Source organism: Cupressus sempervirens, chromosome 9 (assembly GCF_028749045.1).
Source record: "Cupressus sempervirens isolate cs-2001-9-10 chromosome 9, ASM2874904v1, whole genome shotgun sequence".
Taxonomy (NCBI): Eukaryota; Viridiplantae; Streptophyta; class Pinopsida; order Cupressales; family Cupressaceae; genus Cupressus; species Cupressus sempervirens.
In genome coordinates this window covers 590,898,772-590,923,914 of record NC_143126.1, presented here as the reverse complement: position 1 = coordinate 590,923,914, position 25,143 = coordinate 590,898,772, and the positions used below count along the sequence as shown (strand labels likewise).

At 34.2% G+C, this 25,143-nt stretch overlaps 1 protein-coding gene across 4 annotated transcripts; it reads right to left on the bottom strand.

Moving 5' to 3' along the window:
- Nucleotides 1-19,592: 19,592 nt before the first annotated feature.
- On the bottom strand, nucleotides 19,593-21,831 carry LOC149540063 (uncharacterized). 4 transcript variants are annotated; one of them, XM_089799449.1, is made up of 4 exons: nucleotides 21,263-21,746; nucleotides 21,083-21,122; nucleotides 20,517-20,729; nucleotides 19,593-20,428 (listed from the first exon to the last, which is right to left on the bottom strand). In XM_089799449.1, the coding sequence occupies exons 2-4, from the start codon at nucleotides 21,089-21,091 to the stop codon at nucleotides 19,790-19,792; spliced, it is 861 nt and encodes a 286-aa protein (XP_089655575.1). In that variant the 5' UTR covers nucleotides 21,092-21,122; nucleotides 21,263-21,746; the 3' UTR covers nucleotides 19,593-19,789. The 4 variants fall into 4 exon arrangements, with proteins under 4 accessions (XP_089655575.1, XP_089655576.1, XP_089655574.1 ...); XM_089799450.1 differs by having other exon boundaries at nucleotides 21,244-21,720; XM_089799448.1 differs by having other exon boundaries at nucleotides 21,083-21,831.
- Between the last annotated feature and the right edge of the window lie 3,312 nt (nucleotides 21,832-25,143).

The window sequence follows — 25,143 nt, the reverse complement described above, 5'->3', positions numbered from 1 at the left end:
TTATAGGTTAGCCTATGACCCCTTTTGACCCATATGATTATTTATATTATGTACCTAGGGGTCCTAGGACCCCTAGGGACATATGTCACCATGAAATGGGTTGAAGGGGGTCATAGGATAACATATGACCCCTTTTGACTCATTTCATGACAACATATTATTGAAAATCTAATTGAAAAGATCGGTGTTGAAGAATGAAGAAGATTGACTGCAAGGAGGGAGATTGTTAATAAAGAATGTTTTTAATCATTATTTTGTCACTAATGTCAAAATTGCTATTTGTTGGAATGAAAATTTCTTATAAGATCCAAGTACTATCACTTAGTTGATTGATGAAGAGGACTTAATTAACAAGATGTAACAAAAGCACCTAAGGGAAAGGTTGAGTTATGGTTTTGTAATGAAGTACAAGGATTAATAAAGACACTGGTAAAATGATGTATTGATAATATACTTAAAGATATAGATGTTGGCCACACTTAGAAACACTGGAGGAATAAGTTGCAACAAGGTTGTCTACAAAGCTTAACTAAATTCATTAGTGAGTGTTGAGCAAGCTAGTTTATGCCGAGTAGATTTTCAGTTAGTGTCGAGCAAATGCAAAATCTATTGTATGCTGAGTGATGCAGAAGGAGCCAAGTAAAGTTTAGGTGCTGAGCATTAGAAAAATTTAGTGGATTCCAAGTGAATCCACTGTAGGTGCCAAGCATCAGTAAAACGTAGTTAGTGTCGAGTAATATAGTATGTGTTAAGCACCATAATTTTAATAATGCCAAGCTGTTGTATTATATGAAAAGTCAAAAAAATTGCCAAATTTGAGCCGATAAGTTTGTTACCTTGAATTTTGTGAATTAGATGGAGGATAAGGATGATGAGTTAGAGGCACAAAATTTTAGATAAATAATTTTTAGGTGAATTCAAGAGGATTATTCATGATGTTTCTAGTAGGAACAAGATATGGGGTAGATTTATTGAATCCTACCTAATCCATTTGAACTGAAATTAAAAGAGGGAAGAATCGAGTAGAAAAAGCATTTTCCAAACTTCTATTTAAGAAGTCATAGGCCAAGAAGTTAGAGTTATTGGGGTGCCAAAATGCAAAGTTGTTGAAGGATGTCAAGGAGAAGGCATTAAGAAGAAAGAACAGAGCATAGAGACTCTACTTTGATAAGTGGTCATATAAAAGATTGCATGGATACATTGAGCATGAAGACTCAAGGAGACAAAGCTAAAAGGAGAACAAGCTGTTAGAGCTATAGAGGCTAAAAGCCAAGAAAATTTTGAAGAGCTGAACATAGATCTTAAATCTATAAGTTAAGTTGTGAGTTGTATCAGGTCAAAAGCCCTTGTTGTTACTCTCTAACAATTTTGCAAGCTAGGGTAAAATCCTATGGACTTAGGTTAGTTTAACAACCATTTGTAAATCTTTTAATAGGGTGGCATTCTAAGTGAATATTATAAAATTCTCTAACTAGGCCCACTTCTAATAGGGTGGTTAAATCCTCTAATCAGGTCATATTTAACAGTGTGTTGTAGCCTTTAACAGGGCAGGCCTTATATAGGGCATCACTTTAGAAGAGTGAGAATGGAGTAGCATGTTACTAGTGGTTTTTCTCAAATTGGATTTCCACATAAATCACTGTGTTATGTGTTGATCTTTCATGTGTTATGCTTGCATGTTGATTTACTGTAACTTGCTAAGTATGAAAGTTTAAGCTTGGATAAATGAACAGTTTGATGGGCACACTTTACTTAATGAATAAGTTTTAATTGGATATAAAGACTTTGAATAACTGATTCAACCCCCTCACTCAATTATTCTAAAGCATTTCTAATAATTTTTATCAAAACCATCTACTAATTTAGTTTAAAAGCACTAGAAGTAGGAAGATCAAGATGTCCAAGAGAGAAGTTCTCAAGCTTAACAAAGATAACTTTACTGCATGGAAAAGATTGATGAAGCTACATCTTGGATCAATAAGTGATCATGCACAAACCTCAATTAAAGTAGAACATGTTGATCCAATTGTACAAACTATAGAATACATGAAGAAAAAAGAGCATAATCAGGCAATGTTGGAGATTACCTCTGCCCTTAACTATGTTGAATTTGATGACATCAAGGGATGTGACTCTATATTCAAGATGTGGAGAGCTTTTACTGATATCTATGGAGGATATCAAAATATTTAAAGAGAAAAAAGAGAAAGCCTCAGAGGAAAGTTTGATAACATGAAAATGGAAGAAGGTGAGAATGTTGCTATATATGCCTCTAGAATGAAGTGGTACGTGCAATAAGAAGTTTGGGTGGTCATTTGAAAGATGATACTGTTAATAGTGAATACTTAATAACCTTGCTCCCCATTTATGCTATTAGAGTTTTAGCCATCCAGGAGCTAAGGAGTGTCCCAGGAAATCAATTAACTTTTGAAGGAATAGTAGGAAGACATACTGCATTTGAGTTGTCTAACTTTGATAACTATAGACCTAAGAACCTTGAATCTGCTTTCAAGGCCAAGCTATCATTGAAAGACACTGAGGAGGTGAAATCAAAGAAGAAGAAGAAAAAGGAAAAATTTGCATCTAGTGACAACAACACAAATGAAGAAGATGTGGAACAATTGGAAGCATTGCTAGCTAGAAGATTTCACAAAGGCAAAGGTAAATTCAAAGGTAAGCTTCCTATCATTTGTTTTAATTGTAATGAAGTGGGACATATAGCTACAAGATGTACATAGAAGAATAACTACAAATATGGGAATAAAAACAAGAACATAAGAGAAGATGATGGTAGAGATTATAGAAATAAAGGCAAAAAGTGCTACATTGTTGAAGAAGAAGATTTTGATGAAAATGATGATGAAGTAGTCTATGTAGCCATGAAGGATGAGTCAGATGAAGATGAGGCAACAATACTGGTAACCTGTATGAACAAAAATGATAGGTGGATCATAGACAGTGGATGTTGGGGTAATGATGCTCCATGTCAAATCAAAGAAAAGGGTTCTATTAAAATTACAAAGAAAATCTCATGTGATAATACATACTATGTTGAAGGATTGAACTACAATTTGATGAGTGTATCACAGTTAGACAATGTAGGTTGAAAAGTAGAATTTGAAAAAAAAAGCTGCCAAAATCTATAACACTGATGGAAATCTGATAGGAAAATGAGAACAAACTAGGAGTAATTTTTTTTACCTAGATATGGAAGATGATGTTGGATACAATTAAGTAATTGTGTATTGTCTTTGATGTTACACAAATGCCATATCAGTTATCAGACAGAGTCTACCGAGTTCTGTCGGTCAGGAAAATAGTTTACAGAATCTACCGAACTCAGTCGGTCAGTAAATCCTTTTGCAGTGTATACCGAGCGTTCCTGTATGTCACACGGTAAGCTAAGGAAAGTTTAGTTCTTACCGAGATCACTCGGGTATCAAAGGATTTTGTAGCGGACGGTTAGTGTTAACCGAGTTTGCACGGTAAGCTAAAGAAAGCTTAGTTTTCACCGAGCTCACTCAGTAGTCGAAGATAGCTTTTACCGAGTCTAGTCGATTTCCAAAGGAAGTGGCAGATTTACCGAATTTCTCGGTAATTGTAGTTTTTACCGAGTTCTGCCGGTTAACACAGAAAGTAGTTTTTTTTTGTTCTGTATTGATCGAGCAGCGTCGGCCAGTGAAGAATTTTGTTTTGATTGTTAGTTCAAGCCGACTTTGGAATATGTTTTGTCAAGTTGGTTGGGCCGACCTGGTATTATGTATAGTATATAAAGAGGTGCTCAAGATGCGGAAAAGTGTGGAATAGAGAGTGTATACGGATAGTGCAAGGAAGTGCAAGGAAGAGACTTGTGTGTGCCTAAGCAAAGTTGAGCAGAGAAAAATCTTGGAGCTGCAAAGATATATTTAATCAGTAAGGATCTTGTGGAGCTAAACTGAGATCTGTATTCAGCAAGATAAGTTGCATGTATTTTCAGATCATTCATTGTTGCTTTCTAACCATTGTAACAGTGATTCCAAAATCTCCTAACAGAGTTGGTTTAATAGCCATTCCATAAATCCTTTAATAGGGTGGCAATTCAGTTGAATTGTTCTAAAGACCTCTTACAAGGCCACTCCTAACAGGGTGATTAAATCCTCTAACAGGGTCACACCTAACAGTGTGTTTTGTAACCTTTAACAGGGTTGGCTCCTAACAGGGCTCACTTCAGAAGAGTGAAAATTGGTGACTAGTTGCTGGTGGTTTTTTTCATATTGGGTTTTCACGTAAATCTGGTGTCTACTGTGTTCATGATTACTTTCTTTTGCATGGTCGCTTATTTCAGTAAATGCTTAATAAATTAACTAAACATCTATCAAGTTTTAAGCAGTAATTTATGTGTTTACCGAGTAGCAGCAACAACTAAGTTTAAGGCATCTTTGGGACTGTTGAATTTGTTTTTGTGGTAACTGATTCACCCCTCCCCTCTCAGTTACCCCATCTTCATTTTTCAACAATTGGTATCAGAGATTTTGGTGCTTGCAGGAGGAGATTTCAAAAATCTAAGCCAAAGATCAAGATGTCTTACAAGAGAGAAATCTCAAGGCTTAACCGAAACAACTTCTCAGCATGGCAGGGATTAATGAGACTTCATCTAGCTTCCATTGGTGACACTGGTCTGAAATATCTTGATGAGAAATATGTAGAACCATCAGGTACATTATCAGTCAATGACATTGCTATAAAGAAGACTCATAACATTATGATGATTGATATTGCATCTGCCTTGAGTTATGAAGAGTTTGATGATGTCAAGGACTGCACTACTGCCTATGAAATGTGGGAAATATTGAAAGAGATCTATGGTGGAGATGACAATGTCAGAAGAGCCAAAGCTGAAAGTTTGAGAGGACAGTTCGATCAGATGAAAATGAAAGAAGATGAAAACATTGCCAAATATGTTGAAAGAATTAAAGCATGTGTCAGTGCTATCAAAGCTTCTGGAGGAAGTATCAGTGAAGAGACAGTCATAAGTAAAGTTCTTAGAACTCTACTTCCAATTTATGCCATCAAGGTATCAGCCATTCAAGAAAGAAGGTGTGAGGCCAATCACAAGATAAACCTAGAGGCCATAGTTGGAAGATTGACAGCATTTGAACTAGATAATTTTGATAATTATGTTCCAGCTGCAAAGAACATTGAGTCTGCATTTGAAGCCAAGCTTTCACTCAAGGACAAAGGCAAGAAGAAGAAGGAATCTCAGTCAGAGAGTGAAGATCAATCAGATTAGAGTTTTGACAACGACCTTGAAGTAATTGAAGCTCTACTTGCAAGAAAATATTCAAGAAGAAGAGGTAAATACAAAGGTAAAGTACCCCTAATCTGCTTTTCATGTGAAGAAGTCGGTCATATTGCTGCAAGGTGTCCAAACAAGAAAGATAAAGATGAAAAGAAAGATAATAAATGGAACAGTAAGAAAGATCTCAAATCATTTAAGGATAAAAGTAAGAAATCATGTTTTATGGCTAAAGATTCTAATGATTCTAATGATGAAGAAGAGGATGAGATTGTTTACATTGCTGTAAAAGATGAATCTGACAATGAAGAAATGGAACTCATCTCTCACATAAGTAAGAATGATACATGGATCATTGATAGTGGCTGCTCACATCATATGACTGGAGATAAAACAAAGTTTGATCAATTTGAAGAGTATGATGGTGGCAATGTAAGATTTGGAAACAATGAACCTTGTTGCATTAAAGGAAAAGGAAGAATCACTCTAACCCAGGAACTTGTATGTGATAATGCTTATTGGGTAGAAGGCCTAAAGCACAATTTGTTGAATGTGGCACAGTTACTCAACAATGGACTCAAAGTAGAATTTATCCAAGGCAAAGCAAGACTACTGAACGGTAAAGGAAAGCTGATTGGATCTGGTACTCAAACTAAAGGTAACTTGTTCTATCTTGAACTTGGTGAACATTCATGTTTTATTGCTCAAATAGAAGAGAGTTGGTTATGGCATAAAAGGTTATGTCATGTGAATTTTGACAATTTGGTAAAGATAAGAAAATTCAAGAAAGTGAGAGGCATTCCTGATTTAAAAAAACCAGAGGTCGGTTTATGCAAGAATTGTCAAGTTGGAAAGATGGGTAAGTCTAGTTTCAAAAGAAAAAATTATCAGTCTGAAGATTTATTAGAAATTTTGCATACTGACTTATGTGGAACTATTGGAACTGAAAGCTATACTGGAGAAAAATATTTTATTCTTTTTGTTGATGATTATTCAAGAATGATGACTGTCATGTACCTAAGGAACAAATCAGAAGCATTTGAAAAGTTCAAATGGTATTTGGCAAGAGTAGAAAAAGAAACAGGGAAAAGATTGAAATGCCTAAGGTCAGACAGAGGTGGTGAATTTATTTCACATGAATTCAATAACTTTTGTATTGAAAGAGGAATCAAAAGACAGGTTTCAGCACCAGGTACTCCTGAACAAAATGGCATAGCTGAAAGAAGGAACAGATCCATCATGGATTGTGCAAGAGCCTTGATGATAGAAAAGAATGTTGCTATCAAATACTGGAAGGAGGCTATCAGTACAGTAGTTCATACCTTAAACCGAGTACAGTTGAAAAAAGACTCATTCAAAACTCCCTATGAATTATGGTATGGCTATAAACCCAATGTAAGTTATCTGAAAGTATTTGGAAGCAAATGTTATATCTTGAAAGAATCTAGAAAAGGTAAATTTGATGTAAAAGGTGATGAAGGTATATTTCTTGGATACTCATGCAAGAGTAAAGCATATAGATGCTTGAACTTATCTACTCACAAAGTCATAGAAAGTATACATGTGAAAGTTGATGAGTTTGCAGAAAAGACTGAAGAAGAAAGCAGAAGAGAACCAGAAGATTACAAAAGATTCGTCTTCAGTGAACCGGATATAATATCAACTGCATCTGAGAATCAGAAACCTTCTTCTACCGAGTCATCACTAACCGAGTTGCAGGAAACATCTACCGAGCCAACATCTACCGAGCCAACGTCTACCGAGTCAGAGAATACTGAGTTAGAGATTATCGAGCCAGAGGTAACCGAGCATGTGCATATCGAGCCAGTTGATACCGAGCCAGACCAAACCGAGCATGAAGGTGAAATGCAAGAAGATAATGACAAGATTCATCCAAAAGGAAAAGAACCTGTTCTAGCCAAGTATGTCAAGAGACATCATTCAACAAATCAGATCATTGAAAATAAATCTGAAGGAACCATCACAAGAAGTAAGTTGAAAGGTACTTGTTTACTTGCTGATTTTGAACCTAGAACTGTCAAAGATGCATTAGAAAATGATAATTGGATTGAAGCAATGAATGAAGAAATAGAGCAGATAGAGAAAAACAAGACATGGACTCTTGTACCCAGGCCTAAAGACAAAAATGTGATCGGTACAAAGTGGGTTTTCAGAAATAAGTTGGATGAAAATGGTAAAGTATCAAGAAACAAAGCTAGATTAGTGTGCAAAGGATATTCTCAAGAGGAAGGCATAGATTATGGAGAAACTTTTGCTCCCGTTGCTAGATTGGAAGGTGTTAGAACCTTATTAGCATATGTTGCTTACAAAAGATTTAAAGTTTATCAGATGGATGTCAAGTTAGCATTTCTAAATGGTATACTGGATGAAGAGGTCTACATTGAACAACCTGAAGGTTTTATAGATCCAGATAAAAAGAACATGGTTTGCAAATTGCACAAGGCACTGTATGGTCTGAAACAAGCCCCTAGAGCATGGTATGAAAGATTGCATAGCTATCTTATTCAAATTGGATTTCAAAGAAATAATGATAACAGTAGTTTGTATATGAAGGAAGGACCAGAAAATAAGATTGTCCTGATAGAAATATTTGTAGATGATACTGTTTTCACAAGGAATGATGATCTTTGCAAAGAATTTTCAGAACAAATGAGCAAGGAATTTGAAATGTCAATGTTCAGTGAAATCAAATTCTTTGTTGGACTTCAAATTCAGCAGAACAAGAATGGAATCTACATCACTCAAGCAAAATACATCAAAGAGATATTGAAAAAGTTTGGTATGGAAGACTGTAAACCAGTTGGAACTCCCATGTGTACTGGACTAAAACTTACCAAAGAAGATGATTCAAAGGAAATAGATTAGACATTGTACAGATCTATGATTGGAAAGTTGCAATATGTAGTTCATACTAGGCCAGATATTGCTCTTGCAGTTGGAATTGTGGCAAGATTTTCAGCCAAACCAAGAGAAAATCACATGATGGCAATCAAGAGGATAATGAGATATCTGAAAGGAACTGAAGATTATGGATTATGGTATAAATTTGGAGGAAACCTAGACTTAAAAGTGTTTACTGATGCTGATTGGGCAGGAAACCTTGACGACAGAAAAAGCACAAGTGGAGGTGCATTCTTTCTTGGAAAGAGGTTGGTTTCTTGGACAAGCAAAAAGCAAAATTGTACATCTCAATCAACAGCAGAGGCAGAGTATGTTGGTGCAGCAGTAAACTATTCTAATATTGTTTGGTTCAAGCAATTGCTACAAGGCATGAAGATGGAAATCAAGGAACCAGTTGTCATGTTTTGTGATAATACAAGTGCAATCAACATAACTAAGAATCCAGTAATGCATTCTAAGACTAAGCACATTGCAATCAAGTATCACTTTGTCAGAGAATTAGTGCAGGACAAAGAAATCAGATTGGAATATGTCCATACAAAGGAACAGATTGCTGACATATTCACAAAGCCTTTACCTAAGGATGCATTTTTGTATCTCAGAGGTAAGTTAGGGGTCATTCCCCTATCTGAAGTTCACTAAAAATAAGTTTTAGTGATGCATCAGCTCTTACAAAATTGAACAATCATCAGTTGATGCAGCAAATCAAGAAAATATTGCATATGAATCAGTACTAAAGGTACAATGAAATTCATTGAAATTGGATTATCTTTGGCATGTGTTGTCAAAGAGGGAGAGTTTTACTGTCATATCTTTCCGAAATTTGATTATGTAATTCCTTCACAGAGGGAGATTACTGTAAGAGGGAGAGTTCTCTATCTTAGAGGGAGAATTGTTAATTGTGTTGTGTTGCTGTAGACTTGCTTTCAAATTTTATTTCTGCTATGACATGTTGATTTGCCATCAATGCTAAAGAGGGAGATTGTTGGATACAATTAAGTAATTGTGTATTGTCTTTGATGTTACACAAATGCCATATCAGTTATCAGACAGAGTCTACCGAGTTCTGTCGGTCAGGAAAACAGTTTACAGAATCTACCGAGCTCAGTCGGTCAGTAAAGCCTTTTGCAGTGTATACCGAGCGTTCCTGTATGTCACACGGTAAGCTAAGGAAAGTTTAGTTCTTACCAAGATCACTCGGGTATCAAAAAATTTTGTAGCGGATGGTTAGTGTTAACCGAGTTCGCACGGTAAGCTAAGGAAAGCTTAGTTTTCACCGAGCTCACTCGGTAGTCGAAGACAGCTTTTACCGAGTCTAGTCGGTTTCCAAAGGAAGTGGCAGGTTTACCGAATTCTTCGGTAATTGTAGTTTTTACCGAGTTCTGCCGGTTAACACAGGAAGCAGTTTTTTTTTGTTCTGTATTGACCGAGCAGCGTCGGCCAGTGAAGAATTTTGTTTTGATTGTTAGTTCAAGCCGACTTTGGAATATGTTTTGTCAAGTTGGTTGGGCCGACCTGGTATTATGTATAGTATATAAAGAGGTGCTCAAGATGCGGAAAAATGTGGAATAGAGAGTGTATACGGATAGTGCAAGGAAGTGCAAGGAAGAGACTTGTGTGTGCCTAAGCAGAGTTGAGCAGAGGGAAATCTTGGAGCTGCAAAGATATATTTAATCAGTAAGGATCTTGTGGAGCTAAACTGAGATCTGTATTCAGCAAGATAAGTTGCATGTATTTTCAAATCATTCATTGTTGCTTTCTAACCATTGTAACAGTGATTCCAAAATCTCCTAACAGAGTTGGTTTAACAGCCATTCCATAAATCCTTTAACAAGGTGGCAATTCAGTTGAATTGTTCTAAAGACCTCTTACAAGGCCACTCCTAACAGGGTGATTAAATCCTCTAACAGGGTCACACCTAACAGTGTGTTTTGTAACCTTTAACAGGGTTGGATCCTAACAGGGGTCACTTCAGAAGAGTGAAAATTGGTGACTAGTTGCTGGTGGTTTTTCCCATATTGGGTTTCCACGTAAATCTGGTGTCTACTGTGTTCATGATTACTTTCTTTTGCATGGTCGCTTATTTCAGTAAATGCTTAATAAATTAACTAAACATCTATCAAGTTTTAAGCAGTAATTTATGTGTTTACCGAGTAGCAGTAGCAACTAAGTTTAAGGCATCTTTGGGACTGTTGAATTTGTTTTTGTGGTAACTGATTCACCCCTCCCCTCTCAGTTACCCCATCTTCATTTTCCAACAGATGCAACCTGCCTTATTGTTAGACTTGATGATGTTTGGTTATGGCATAAAAGGTTATGTCATGTTAATTTTGATAATTTGATTAGCACCAGCAAAAAGAAGAAAGTCAGAGGTTTTCCTAAACTAAAGAAGCCTGAAAATACCATGTGCAAACAATATCAACTAGGAAAAATGACCAAGTCAAGTTTCAAAAGAAAAGTCTACACTTCCAAAGAAGTACTAGAGTTAGTGCATACTGAATTATGTGGCCCAGTAGAAGTGCAAAGCTACCAAGGAGACAGATACATAATTTTATTTGTGGATGACTATTCTAAGATGATGACTGTCATGTTATTAAAGAAAAAATTAGATGCATTTCAAATGTTTAAGTGGTATTTGGCTAGGGTTGAGAAGGAAATAGGAAAGAGCCTAAAGTGCCTAAGATCAAATAGAGGAGGAGAGTTCACATCAAAAGAATTTGAGATATTTTACAATAATAAAGGAATCAAAAGATAAACATTAGCTTCAAGAACTCCACCACAGAATGGCATTGCAGAGAGAAGGAATAGATTAGTGATAGACAGTGCAAAAATATTGATGATGGAGAAAAATGTTGCTTTGAAGTACTGGAGAGAAGCTGTAAGTATTATTGTGTACACCTTGAATCAAGTGCAAGTCAAGAAAGGTACAAATGCAACACATTTTAAATTATGTTATGGTCACTAACCCAATCTAAAACATTTCAAAGTATTTGGTTGTAAATTCTATATTCTTAAAGATACTAGAAATGGAAAGTTTGATGCAAAAAGTGATGAAGGCATATTCTTTGGATACTCCACTAGAAGCAAAGCATATAAGTGTTTAAATACTGACACTAAAAAGATTGTGGAGAGTAAAAATGTAAATTTTGATGACCATGCAGAAGTCCAAGGTGATGAATCCAAGAAACCAAAAGATTATAGATCTTTTGTATACTTCTATAAAGGAATGCCTACTGAAAATGAAGTTGCCAATCGACAACAAATTTTAGTATCAACTGAGTCACAACCAGTGAATGTTGAGCTGCATTTAGAGGCCAAGTTGTAGAATGAAGATAATGCACATTCTGATTCTGAAATTAGTACACATGGAAGAGATGATGAAATACTTGAAAATGATGTGCAAAGTGACTATGAAGCTGAAGGACCAAACATGGAAAGAAGGATAGAACGAAGACTATCCAAATATGTGAGAAGACATCACCCTGCAGAACAAATTATTGGTGACAAGGAACAGACTAAGGAGTGAATCACATCTACTGAGAAAGATTGAGCCCAAAACAATGAAAGATGCACTGTAAGATGATAATTGGCATAAAGCTATAGAAGAAGAGATAAATCAAATTGAGAAGAAAAAAACCTAGACCTTAGTTCCAAAAATAGATGATAAAAATGTGATTGGTACCAAATGGGTCTTTAGAAACAAGCTTGATGAGAATGGTGAGATCACAAGAAATAAAGCCAGACTAGTTTGCAAAGGCTATGCACAAGAAGGACTGGACTATGGGGAAACATTTTTCCTTATTGCAAGAATGGAAGGAGTGAGAACACTACTTGCATATGCTACTTATAAAGGTTTCAAAGTCTATTAAATGGATGTAAAGTCTACTTTTTTAAATGGTATACTGGAAGAGGAAGTCTATATAGAACAACTAGAGGGATTTGTTGATGACAATAATAAGGATATGGTTTGCAAACTGCATAAAACACTCTATGCTCTGAAGCAAGCACCTAGAGCATGATATGAGAGACTACACAAATATCTTGTGAAGATTGAATTTGAGAGAACAGATGACAACAACCTGTACAACAAAGTAGAAAAATGTAAAGATATTTTGATCTCTAAAATCTTTGTTGATGATATAATATTCGAAGGAAAAGATGTTCTATGCAAAGATTTTGCTGACCAAATGAAACATGAGTTTAAGATGTCAATGTTTGGAGAAATCAAATTCTTTGTTGGATTGCAAGTACATCAACTGAAGCATGGCATATTTGTGACCCAATCAAAATATATCAAGGAGATACTCAAGACATTTGGACTAGAAGACTCAAAACCAGTCAGTACACCAATGGTAATAGGACATAAGTTATCCAAGAATGATGAGTCATCTGAAGTAAATCAAACAATGTGTAGATCAATGATTGGAAAGTTATAGTATGTTGTGCATAGTAGACCAAACATTGCATTAGCTATTGGAATAGTGGAAAGATTTTCTACTAACCCAAGAGAAAATCATCTGATGGTAGTAAAAATAATATTGAGGTACTTAAAAGGAACTAATGACTTTGGATTATACTACAAGAGGAGTAAAAAGTTTGAGTTGAAAGCCTACACTAGTGTAGACTGGGGAGGTAATATTGATGATAGAAAGAGCACTTTTCTTAGGCAAAAGATTGTTTACTTGAACCAAAAAAAAGAAAATTTGTACCTCATAGTCCACAGCAAAAGCTGAATATGTTGCTACTGCTATCAACTGCACTAATATTATATGGATCAAACATCTGTTGCAAGGTACGAAGGAAGAAGTGACTAAACCTATGACACTCTATTGTGATAACACAAGTGCCATCAACACATCAAAGAATCTTGCGATGCATACCAAAATAAAGCATATTGCAATTAAGTATCACTATGTAAGAGAATTGGTGGAAGATAAACAAGTACGGAATATGTCAGCTCAAAGAAACAGATTGCTGACATCTTCACAAAAACACTACCTAAAGATGCATTTGAGTATCTTAGAGGTAAACTAGGGGTGATACCCCTACCCAAGGCTATTTGAGCAAAAAGCAAGACTGCCCTGCATCAAATGAGTTGATTGTTGAAATATTACAAATTGATGCAAAGTACTGAAATTCCAAACAAGTCACAAGTAAGGTGATAGAGGGAGAAATTGGAGTACCTGCAAATGCTACACTTGCATGTTAAGATGCTAAGATAATATGTCTTTGGCATTGTTTTCAAAGAGGGAGAAATAGTAGAAACTGATCAATACATACAAAGGGAGATGTTGGACAAAGATAGAAATAGAAAAAACTAATACAGAGGAAGAGATACTGTGTAGAGGGAGAATTGGCATACACACATGTAAGAGGGAGAAATAGTAGTAAAGAAAAGTAGAACTAATCAAAGTTGCAAGGCATAGAAAAGAGGGAGTCAGACAGGATCAAACATGCAGAAGATTATTTGCAGAAAGGTAAGAGAAAGGAAACAATAGCTAAGAGGGAGAAGCAGAAGAAAAGTAATTAGGATAACAGATCAGAGAGGGAGATGCAAAAGTTTATAAAAATAGAAATGGTAACAAAAAAAAAAATTGGCATTTGATTTACTATTTTAACCTAGTTAGCATTTTGATAACTTGGTTGATCAGTTTGGTTTGTCATCAATGCCAAAGAGGGAGATTGTTAGAAATCTGATTAAAAAGATCATTGTTGAAGAATGAAGAAGATTGACTGCAAGGAGGGAGATTGTTGATAAAGAATGTTTTCAAACATTGTTTTATCACTAATGTCAAAAATGTTATTTGTTGGAATGACAATTTCTTATAAGATCCAAGTACTATCACTTAGTTGATTGATGAAGGGGATTTAATTAACAAGATGTAACAAAAGCACCTAAGGGAAAGGTTGAGTTATGGTTTTGTAATGAAGTGCAAGAATCAATTAAGACATTGGTAAAATTATGTATTCATAATATACTTAAAGATATAGAGGTTTGCCACACTTAGAACACTGGAGGAATAAGTCACAACAAGGTTGTCTACAAAGCTTAACTAAGTTCATTAGTGAGTGCGGAGCAAGCTAGTTCATTCCGAGAAAATTTTCAATTAGTGTCGAGCAAATGCAAAATTTAGTGTGTGTCGAGTGATGCAAAAGGAGCTAAGAAAAGTTCAGGTGCCGAGCATTAGAAAAACTTAGTGGATGCTGAGTGAATCCATAATAGGTGCCAAGCATCAGTAAAACATAGTTAGTGTCGAGTAACACAGTATGTGCCAAGCACCAGAATATCAATAATGCCGAGTTGCTGCATTATATGAAAAGTCAAAAGATTCACCAAATCTAAGCTGACAAGTTTGTTACCTTGAATTTTGTGAACCAGATAGAGGATAAGGATGATGAGCTAGAGGCACGAAATTTTAGATAAACTATTTTTAGGTGAATTCAAGAGGATTCTTCATGATGTTTCTAGTAGGAACAAGATATGGGTTAGATTCATTGAATCCTACCTAATCCATTCAAACTAAAATTAAAGGAGGGAAGAATCAAGCAGGAAAAGCATTTTCCAGACTTTTATTTAAGGAGTCACAAGCCAAGAAGTTAGAGCTATTGGGCTACCAAAATGTGAAGTTGCTGAAGGATGTCAAGGAGAAGACATTAAGAAGGAAGAACAAGGCACAGAGACTCATCTTCGATAAGTGGTCATATAAGATATTGCACTGGTACATCAAGCATGAAGACTCAAGGAGACAAAGCTTGAAAGGAGAATAAGCTATCAGAGTTGCAAAGATTGAAAGCTAGGCAAATTATGAAGAGCTGAATAGAGATCTGAAATCTGCAAGTTAAGTTGTGAGTTGTATTCAAGTCAAAAGCCATTGTTGTTACTCTCTAACAATTGTGCAAACTAGGGTAAAATCCTATGGACTTAGGTTGGTTTAGCAACCATTTGTAAATCCTTTAATAAGGTGGCATTCTAAGTGAATGTTCTAAAGTCCTCTAACTAGGCCCATTTCTAACAGGGTGGTTAAATCCTCTACCTAGATCACATTTAACCGTGTGTTGTAGCCTTTAACAGGACAGGCCTTTCACAAGGCATCACTTCAAAGAGTGAGAATGGAGTAGCATGTTACTGGTGGTTTTTCCCAAATTGGGCTTCCATGTAAATCACTATGTTATGTGTTGATCTTTTATATGTTATGCTTGCATGTTGATTTACTGCAACTTACTAAGTAGGAAAGTTTAAGCTTGGATGAATGAACAGTTTGATGGGCTCACTTTACTTGATGAAAAAGTTTTAATTGGACATAAAGACCTTGAATAATTGATTCACACGCCCCCCCCCCCCCCCCCACCCCCTCCCCGACCTCAATTAATCTAAAGCATTTCTAACACATATGTCCCTCGGGATACTAGAACCCATAGGAACATGTTATAATTGATCCTATGGGTCAAATGAAATCATAAATTAACCTATGAATCTTTTTGACACATAAGAAATTATACTTAAATTAATATTAAATAATATTATATTTATTTAATAAAATATATAAAATTATAAAATAATTTCTAAACTATGTTAATATTATATATTATGGTAGATATATTTATAATTATATATTTATATATATTAATATTATACAGATAATATTTATAATACTATAGATAATATAGAATCCTTTATAATAATATATAGTAAGTTATGATCCTAATTTACTATGTAACTATATTTAATACTTTATATAATATTATAATTATAATTTTTTTATATAATATATAATAATAAAATAAGAAAAAATAATATTTATTGTTATTATATCTTAAATGTAAAATAAATTTAAATATTTTTGTGAATGTAAAACAATTGGTTCCCCAAAATATAAAACATATTTCAAATTTGAAAATTTCTTTTTTGCCGCCAGTTTTTGGGTACTCAAAACCAAATTGAGTACCTGATCCTATTTAGAGTACCTGATTAGGCTTTACCAAGCCTATTTGGTCAACTCAATAAATGTGTTTGAGCCATATTTATTTGACATCTAGACTTTGACTAACCATTTAGTGACTCTTTTTTCATTGAAATTCAATGTTCAATGAAAAGGATTTTTAAAGAACACTCTTAAGATTCCATCGATATAATTTTTGTCAAATTATGAGTTCGATAAGTACTTATTATTTAATTTCTAATGAAGATGCTTGTCAAGTGTTGATTGACATACTAATTGAAACACAACTATAACTTTGGAACGAAATATCATTTTTGAAATCCAAAAGTTGCATTAAATTCTATGCTTTGCCTACTATAAGAAAATTAATTAATTAATTTTGTAAAGTTCTCAATCAATTAAAGTGGCCAGACGTGAGAATATTTTTCATTCTAAAAATGTTATAGTAGAAAATTCATAATTAGGCAAGAGCATACAACACAATGATAAAATTTTAAGCCTTTTATCCGAGAGGTCTTGGGTTCGACTCTACACAAGCTTAATAAATAATAATAATTAATCACATCACATAATAATAATGAATCTTGGCTTCAGCCTTTTATTAATTTTTTAAAAAAATTATAATTAATTATTTATTTGGAATAAAAATACGAAAAAATGTGTCACATCCAAGCATGAGTCTACTTCTTATATCTAGAATTATATTAAAGAATATTATCATTTTATTTTGATTAAAGTGGTCAAACATACACCTACTTTCTATTTTCACCTTGAAATTTTTATATACTGCATTAAAATCCAAAATTTTGACCAATCAAATGATTTTTTCCAAATAAGGCCTAATAGTTTACAAACTACATTCAATTTCCTACATTTTTTTTTCTTACAACTTTTTGATACAAAGTTCATAACTACTTTAAAATAAAGTGTCAAGTTGACATAACCCCAATTTTCTAACTTTTCACTGCCACTTAAGGCCATAGTTTGGTTGACCATAAAACCATATTATACATCTATTTTTCTAGGTCAAGATTGTGTAAAAAAAATTTATCATCAAGGTTTCTGATCATACTCCATGATCCATCATCAGGATGAGAGAGTGAAAGAATTCCAGAAAGAATAAGATTGTAGATCAAAGGGGAGTATAAGAAAGAAAAGTGAGATGACAAGGCCATAGTGTGGTTGACCATGATCCTACACATACCCTATAGCTAAATAATTAATTGTTAGATTAATTAAATAATATTCATGTGTTTTTCACAATATGAAAGAGATCATTGTTCTTGGAAAATATATATTGTAGAGGCAATGTTAACACATTTGTAGTGGTTCAAAAAATTAAACATGGTATCAGAGCTATTTTCCTTAATCTTATCTAAGAATGTTCTTGCAAGAAAATGAGGATTGATATCAAATTCGGAGGGAGTAACACCCAATCGATTCAATAATAATAATGAATAGACATGTTCCATAAAGAGACATGTCTCTCCATGTTTTTTCCACAATATGAGAGAGATCATTGCTCTTGGAAACTATATACCGCAAAAACAATGTTAATACATTTGCATGATTCGAAAAATTCAACATGGTAGTAGAGCTCTTTGCCTTGATCTTTTCCAAAGATGCTCTTGCAAGAAAAGGAGGATTAATATTGGATTCAGAGGGAGTTTGACACTCCATCAATTAAATAAAAATGAATAGACATGTCCCATGAAAGGACATGTCTCTCCATATGTTTTCCACAATATGAGAGCAATATTCTTGAAAAATATATATTGTAGAGGCAATGTTAATATATTTGTAATGATCTAGAAAATTCAACATTGTATGAGAGCTATTTGCCTTGATCTTTTTCGAGGATGTTCTTTTAGGAAAAGGAGGATTGATATCGGATTTAAAGGGAGTCTAACACTCCATCAAAAGCATCATTGAATGAGGAGTTCATATGATTGACATTCAAAGGGATTCCAAAAGTCCATGTGTGTGATTGTATGATTATAATAAACCTGCCACCTATGTACATCACAAGGAAGTGACAACTTTAAAATGATTATCACTTGTATTTGAAAAAGTTATTAGAAAGTGATGATATAACGATAACTTAAATCATGATATACATTTTATGTAAATGTTGAAACAGATCATAATGAATTATATTTTGTTAATCAACAACAAAGGGTTAGATGTCATTCATTTGGTGGTCTATGAGTTGTTTGTATAGAGAAATGATAGGTATTTGGTGAATAATTATATCATGTGTTGATATTTTGGAGGTGGATACTTGTTATATCAAAATGGTAGGCATAATCTAATAAAAAATATCCTTAAATTTTACCATTCTGTGTATATATATATATATATATATATATATATATATATATATATATATATATATATATATATATATGTTAAATAATTAATTATTATATTAATTAAATAATAATGAAAATAAACACTTGTAATTAGTTCTAGAGACAATATTTTCTCCTTTTGCTTTCTCTCTTTCCAAAATTGTCCCAGAAGCTTTCACTCTACAAGACTTGATTCCTTGTTGGCACTTTGTAAGTCATTCAAAGTCACTAATAGACCAAAAGCCCATTGACATAATGTATTAATTCTAAATTGCTAATATATTTATTTATCTTAATCTATATTATAATATTAAATAGAAATATCATTTAAAAAGTTTATTTTTTAATTACTACTAAATCATATTAACTCATATAATGAAAAATTCTATTGAATAAATTCATTTTTGAAAAGAACATCTTTCTTTTACAAATATTTTTTAAACATAATTATTCAAATCAATTGGTTTTAACAAATTAGATAAAACTTTTAAAATGATGTTCTAACTAATTATAATAGTTAAATCTGAAATTATATTTTGTTCATTTAAATACTTATTTGTATTATTATATCAATATTTAAAAAACATATCAAACTAACTATTAAATTATAGTTTAATGATTGTATATTATTACTAGGAGTGATAATAACAAATTAATGACTTTTAATAAATGATAGCTTAGAAAAAGTGAAATAGCTTTGAAAACTGCATTTATAGAATGCTCAAAAACTTTTCTGAACTGTTACTGCAAGATCAGTAAGATATCAGCTCGTATTTAAAATGTTCTATTTCTGCCATGCTATGAATAAAACAATTCTGCGGAGTTCCTTATACAGATGAATCACAAACATTCCAGCTTTCATTCATTAGAATTGGTTAATCCCTTCATGAAAGAAATTATATGACTCACAAGCCATGAAAAATAACTGCAACTAAGAACATTCAAGCAGTAGAATGTATTAACTCTGAATTTAAACCTCTTATTAGCATTCATGGAAGAAATTTCAAATCGTCTAAAGATTCTCATTGACTTAAGAGATTTCATTAGCATTCACGAAAGAAATCTATCTAAAAATTGTCAATAAAAGCAGGCGAAATCATCTAAGGCAGACAAAAACTAAATCGTATTACTCAGAAATGGCAGAGAGAAGAGGAAACGAGATAAACCAAATTTATCGGATTCTTACAAAAAGCAGCTTCTCTCCGAGAGCAAAATAACAGTTCATGGAGTCAAAAATTCTTTGAGTATGTCGTGCAAAATCGGCCAGAAACTGTAACGCATGATAATTTATGGAGAAATTATCACGGACTGTGCTGTGCAAGAGCCCGCAGGCCCTGCCATATCTCACAGAACTGAGGAGAGGCAATGGCGAGCGTCTGAGGCAGAGGCGGCGCTGCCATTGAAGCATCAACGTATTCTTCGTAATGTTGCGCCATTGAAGCAGTAAGGCACGATTCTTCACAAAGTCGCGCCGCCGCCGCCGATCTCTTCTTTAAATTTCTTAATGTCGTCAGATCTCCTACGGCGTTTGCATAATTTCCACTAGAAGTACTCATTTTTTCAAACCCTTCGCCGCTCTCCATAATCTTCGAGCGGCTCAAAAATCCCTCCATCTCTTGTTTAATCTCAAAATGAGTCTTTTGAACTCCCGGATTATCAATGGCGGTGAAAGAATTGTCCCACGACCAGAATCTACTTCGAGAACCCTTGGGATGGAACGTTCCCGAGGAAAGCCTAGGGAAAGAAATCATTCCAGAGCCAGAGGCCGAAGAATCAGAGGGATTCCCTTGCCCTCCGCATCTGCAATCCGCCTCAAATGAACTCTTCTTCAAAGCCTCCATTTCTGTGAAGCTAGGGTTTACTGCGTCTGTAAAAGGCACAACAATGCCCCTGTAAGGGCTCATGCTCGTGCTCGGATTCATATTATTTCCATGCATTCCCTGACATTTAATGCAAAGATTTAGCCGGCCGCCATTAAAGACCTAAAAGATACGAAAAAGAAAGAAAATTTAGGCCAAAAATAAATACCGCATTTCTGTATGTAGTACCGTCAGCTTCAACAATCCAGCCTGCTTCCTCTGCTAAGGCGCGCAGAACTTCATTAATGTCTGCTCTGGCAGGAAGATTATAATTTCCATATTTCCGCAAGCCCTGAAATATTTTCGTTGTTATGGCTCTCCTCCTCCGCTCTCTCAATTTAGTTCTCTCCTTCTCTAGTGCACTCAGCTTCCCCATCCTTGCCTATTCTTTTACAGAGATTCTCCGAAAAATCAAAAATTAGCCTGCTCTTTCACATAGATTCTCCAAAATCTTTAAACTACTCTTTCACAGAAATTCTCCAAAAAAAATAAAATTTGACCTACTCTTTCACATAGATTCTACAAAAACTTTATCCTACTCTTTTACAGAAATTCTCCAAAATAGTTAACCTACTGTTCACACAGATTCTCCAAAATATTTATACAAAGGCATAAATGATAAATGATAAATCTAGAGAATATCCACAAATCGTATACAGAGGCAGCATCGTACAGGTAATATGACAAGAAATTTAACAGCCTAAAAGGTAAAATTTATCATTATGCAGGCAGTACCGATTTCATCGCCGCTGTCAAATCCCTGGCCTATGACGTGCTAAATGAGCAAAGCAAATAATATCAAATATAGCGAAGGTGCATCAAATCAGATCAATGTCATAATAAATGCAGAAAATACTGTTACGGACAAAAGATATTTTCATATTAATTCGTCACACCTTTCCCGAGCTTCTGTACCTTGCTATGATTAGATTTTTTCGTTAACAGATTTGAATATTTTAGGTTGGGGTTTTACAGGGCAGTTTTACAGATCCAAAGGACGCAGATCAGCTACTGTATCTTCCTCAGATATTGTGACGATTATACCGTCCTTCGCTTATCAAGTCAAGTTAACAATAATCATGATGCTCTGTTTCGTACAGCGTACAATCAATTTGATTTAAATTTTTTGTGCGAAGATGATCCAGGCATATTATCACTTTTTTAGACGGATAGACGTCCCTGTGTCACATCTGCTGACTTTTGTTCAGAAGGATTTCAGAATATATCCATCGCAGGCTCTGGTTTTTGCTGAAGGATTTTCCAAACGCCTCCATTGCAGGCACGCAAAGAATTTAATTTTTAGGTTTCAACATACTGAAACTTGAATTATGCTTTTGTTAGAATCTGGCTTAAAATCTCATTTTGTTTAGATCGATGAAAAGTTCCATCCTGTTTCTTTGCTATGTTTTGCTAGCTCTACTAGGTATATAGATCCTCTCAATTACTGTTTTGGAAAGTTTTTATAAAAGAAGCTATTAATAGCTGATTTTTTTAGTTTTGAAAAAAATGTATTAATAACTGATATTTTTAAGTTTTCAAAAAATGATATGTACTAATAGCTGATTATTGTTTTATTGGTTGTTGATTAGTTCATTTGTACAAAAAGTATTTTGGTTTGTTTGCAAGGCTATTGCGATGAAGGGGTGAACATAGTGGATTCTAGGTGAATGTTTTAAAATGGCGAGTACAATGGACAAATTTCACTTCGGATTAGGAGTTTAGGTGCATGAAGTTAGCCTATATTGTCTCCCCTAATATAAAGAATTTTTAGAAACCCTAAAAGTAATTCTGTAGAGGAATTCGTTGGCTATTTTATTCAATATTATAAAAATAAATTTGATTCATCTTGACAATAATATTGTGAATTTTTATATTTGTTCTCTTTTTCTTTTATTGTACTTGGGCAATGCACTATTTCATTTACTTCAACCTATAATTAACTCAATGAATATGCACACATCTTAAATAATTATTTTTAATTAATTTACATATTTCTTAAGTTTTGTAATTTATTTATGATTTTTAATATTATAAAAATTAAATTTATTGGCTCAATTCATTTTGTGTTATAGGAACCCTTTTTTCATGAGATTTTCTATATATTTTGTATTTTTGGGCTAAAATTTTGATTTGTGAATTGTAATATATGTTAAGAGTTTAATTATATACTATAGTTATATTTGAATAATAATATACAATTAAATTTTCGTACACAATTTATAAATGATAATTTTTTATAAAAATATAAAACTATATTTCATAAAACTATATATATATATATATATATAAAGTTTTATGAAATATAGTTTTATATATAAACAATTTACATATAATCATTAATTCTATAGCTTTATAATATATGATGATAATCAAATAATATAAAAAATGTATAATTATATATATTGAAGTTGTTGGGGGGCGAATTTCGGTCTGTAGCTACAAACTTTGATATGTGTTCTAAGGACATGGCGTACTCTCTGCACGGCTTGTGGAGGAGTTAATCTCCTCCACACAGTTTGACTTTTACTCCCTTTGCACTCTCATTAATTCCATTGTTGTTTAATTTAAGTGTCTTTGTTTTCCCGTGTTATGGTACATGAGTCTGATGGCCATGCTACACCTAACCCTAGCATCCATGTTAGTCTACCCCTTAAGAAATCGTTTGTTGAGACTATGGATTCGAACAATAACGGTGTCCCCTATGTTGCATGATTTCTTCCAGTGGCTAGAGGAGACCAACCTCGTGAAGAAGGTAAGTGTTCTACCACTCCAAATGAGTTCGCCATTTCGCCAAATGATGTTATGTTGAATGAGATAGCCCTAGAAAAATCAAGATTGTGTGAAATTATGATTTTTTTTGCCTTTGTTGATTTGGATAAGTGTTTGTCGAGGAAGTTCCTTGATGACTGGTTTCACAATGTGTGGAATGTTAAGTTAGGGTTAAAAAATTTCTTTTGTAGGCGAATCCAAAAAGGGTCGTTCATCATTTTTTTCATCAACCACGATGCTCAACTTGAAGCTCTCAAATGACAATATTGGGTGGTTGGTAAAACCTCTTTTCATGCACTCTCGTGGTCTCAAGATGATGTTAGTGAAGAGATCTTGGCTCTCTCCAGCCTTAGATGGGTTATCCTCAAGGATGTCCCTCCCTTTTTATGGCAACTTCTCCCACAACTTCTTGAACCCTTCAGTAATATTATTCAAATTGATGAAACTAGCTGACTTGTTTCTAACCTGGATGCTAGAATGCTTGTCACCATCAAGCCTGGGGTTGACATCCTAGAATGTCTCAATCTCAATATTAATAATGATATATACTCTTGCCCTGTGGAATTCCTTGGAAGGTTGAATGCTTGTTTCCTTTGCAAGGAGGGACACCTTAAAAGGAACCTTAGATTTAAATCTACGGTTGGCACTATTGAACCCCCTCACGATGAGTGTTCCTCGACTTCTCATAAATTAATTGTTATTGTCAATGTGCTTGTCACCTCGGCTGTTGATATGGATCAACATATTTTTGCTAGGGAATTGCCTTCAGCAAATAACCATAATGGTGGCAACCCTAATCTACTTCCCTCCTCTACTGACTCTATGGATCACACCCTTCAGGCTACTAAGTCGCTTAACCCTAGCACTACTTCAAAACAAACCCCTATGATCTTTAACAGTGATGGTCTCCATACTATGATTAATAGGAAGCAGTGGCACAAGAATGCACAACAACTTGCTCTAGAAAAAAATAGGGATGCTAATCCTAACTCTAATCCCTTCTTGACCTTAACCAGCACCCCTACACTTATGTTAGAAGATGTCCCTCAGAAAACTCACTCTATTTATAACCGTATTTGTGATACTGTTCTTGATCACTATTGATCCAGAATCACCTCTTGCCAAGAAATCAAGTTTAAACAAGATTAGTTTCAATGATCACCTAGATTGTGCAAAATGATGAAGCCTTAAGTCATGTTTTTCGTTTTATGTTTTGCCTTAATATCTTAAGTTGTAACTATGTGATTCACATGGTCACGAGTAGTCAAGCACTGACTAATGTTAAGGCTACAAGGGTGTGCTTACTTTGATTTCACCTAGTCGCATAGTCATATCGGCATGCTATAGTTTGAGTTGTGATGGCATGGAAAAGCGAGAGTCCCTTTCTTATCTCCTACGATGTCAGATCCTTCTGATCGAACATCCCAACGCATGATCGTTGCGAATCAAGATGTGGTTAAGCTCTAAGTTGCGATCGAGTGATTCCCTTTTGTTTCGATTGGTCACAAGGGTTAGACGGTGGTATTGGCTCAAGGTGGCAAGGTAGCGATAACTGGCAAGTTGCGGCTTTGCAAACAGAAATAATTATTCAGGGAAGTGTGAGGTCCCTCCTCGCACGTATTTTTTTTTTAAATATGAATTTCTCTGTCAAATATGTTGTAGGAGATTTGAATGGATATGGAGTAATGTTGTAGGTTTTTAGATGTCCTAATGAAAATTGAGAACAACAGATACATCCATGCTTAAATACTTAAAGATTAGAGAGCGACTATGTTGTCTCGACTGTTTAAACATTAAATTTGCATTAACAATAATACAAGGTGTTTCACTTAACGATGATGTTATTGATTTTGTTACCTCAATGATTATTCTTATATTTAATCTGAATTAATGAATAAGTTATATGTCACATTGATTATGTAATGAATTAAATAGTTAAGTAATTGAAGCATTATGTTCTGAGTTTGCCCCGATCCATCGTAGCATAGTGATACATTACTATTATTTTGATACTTACGACTTGAGAT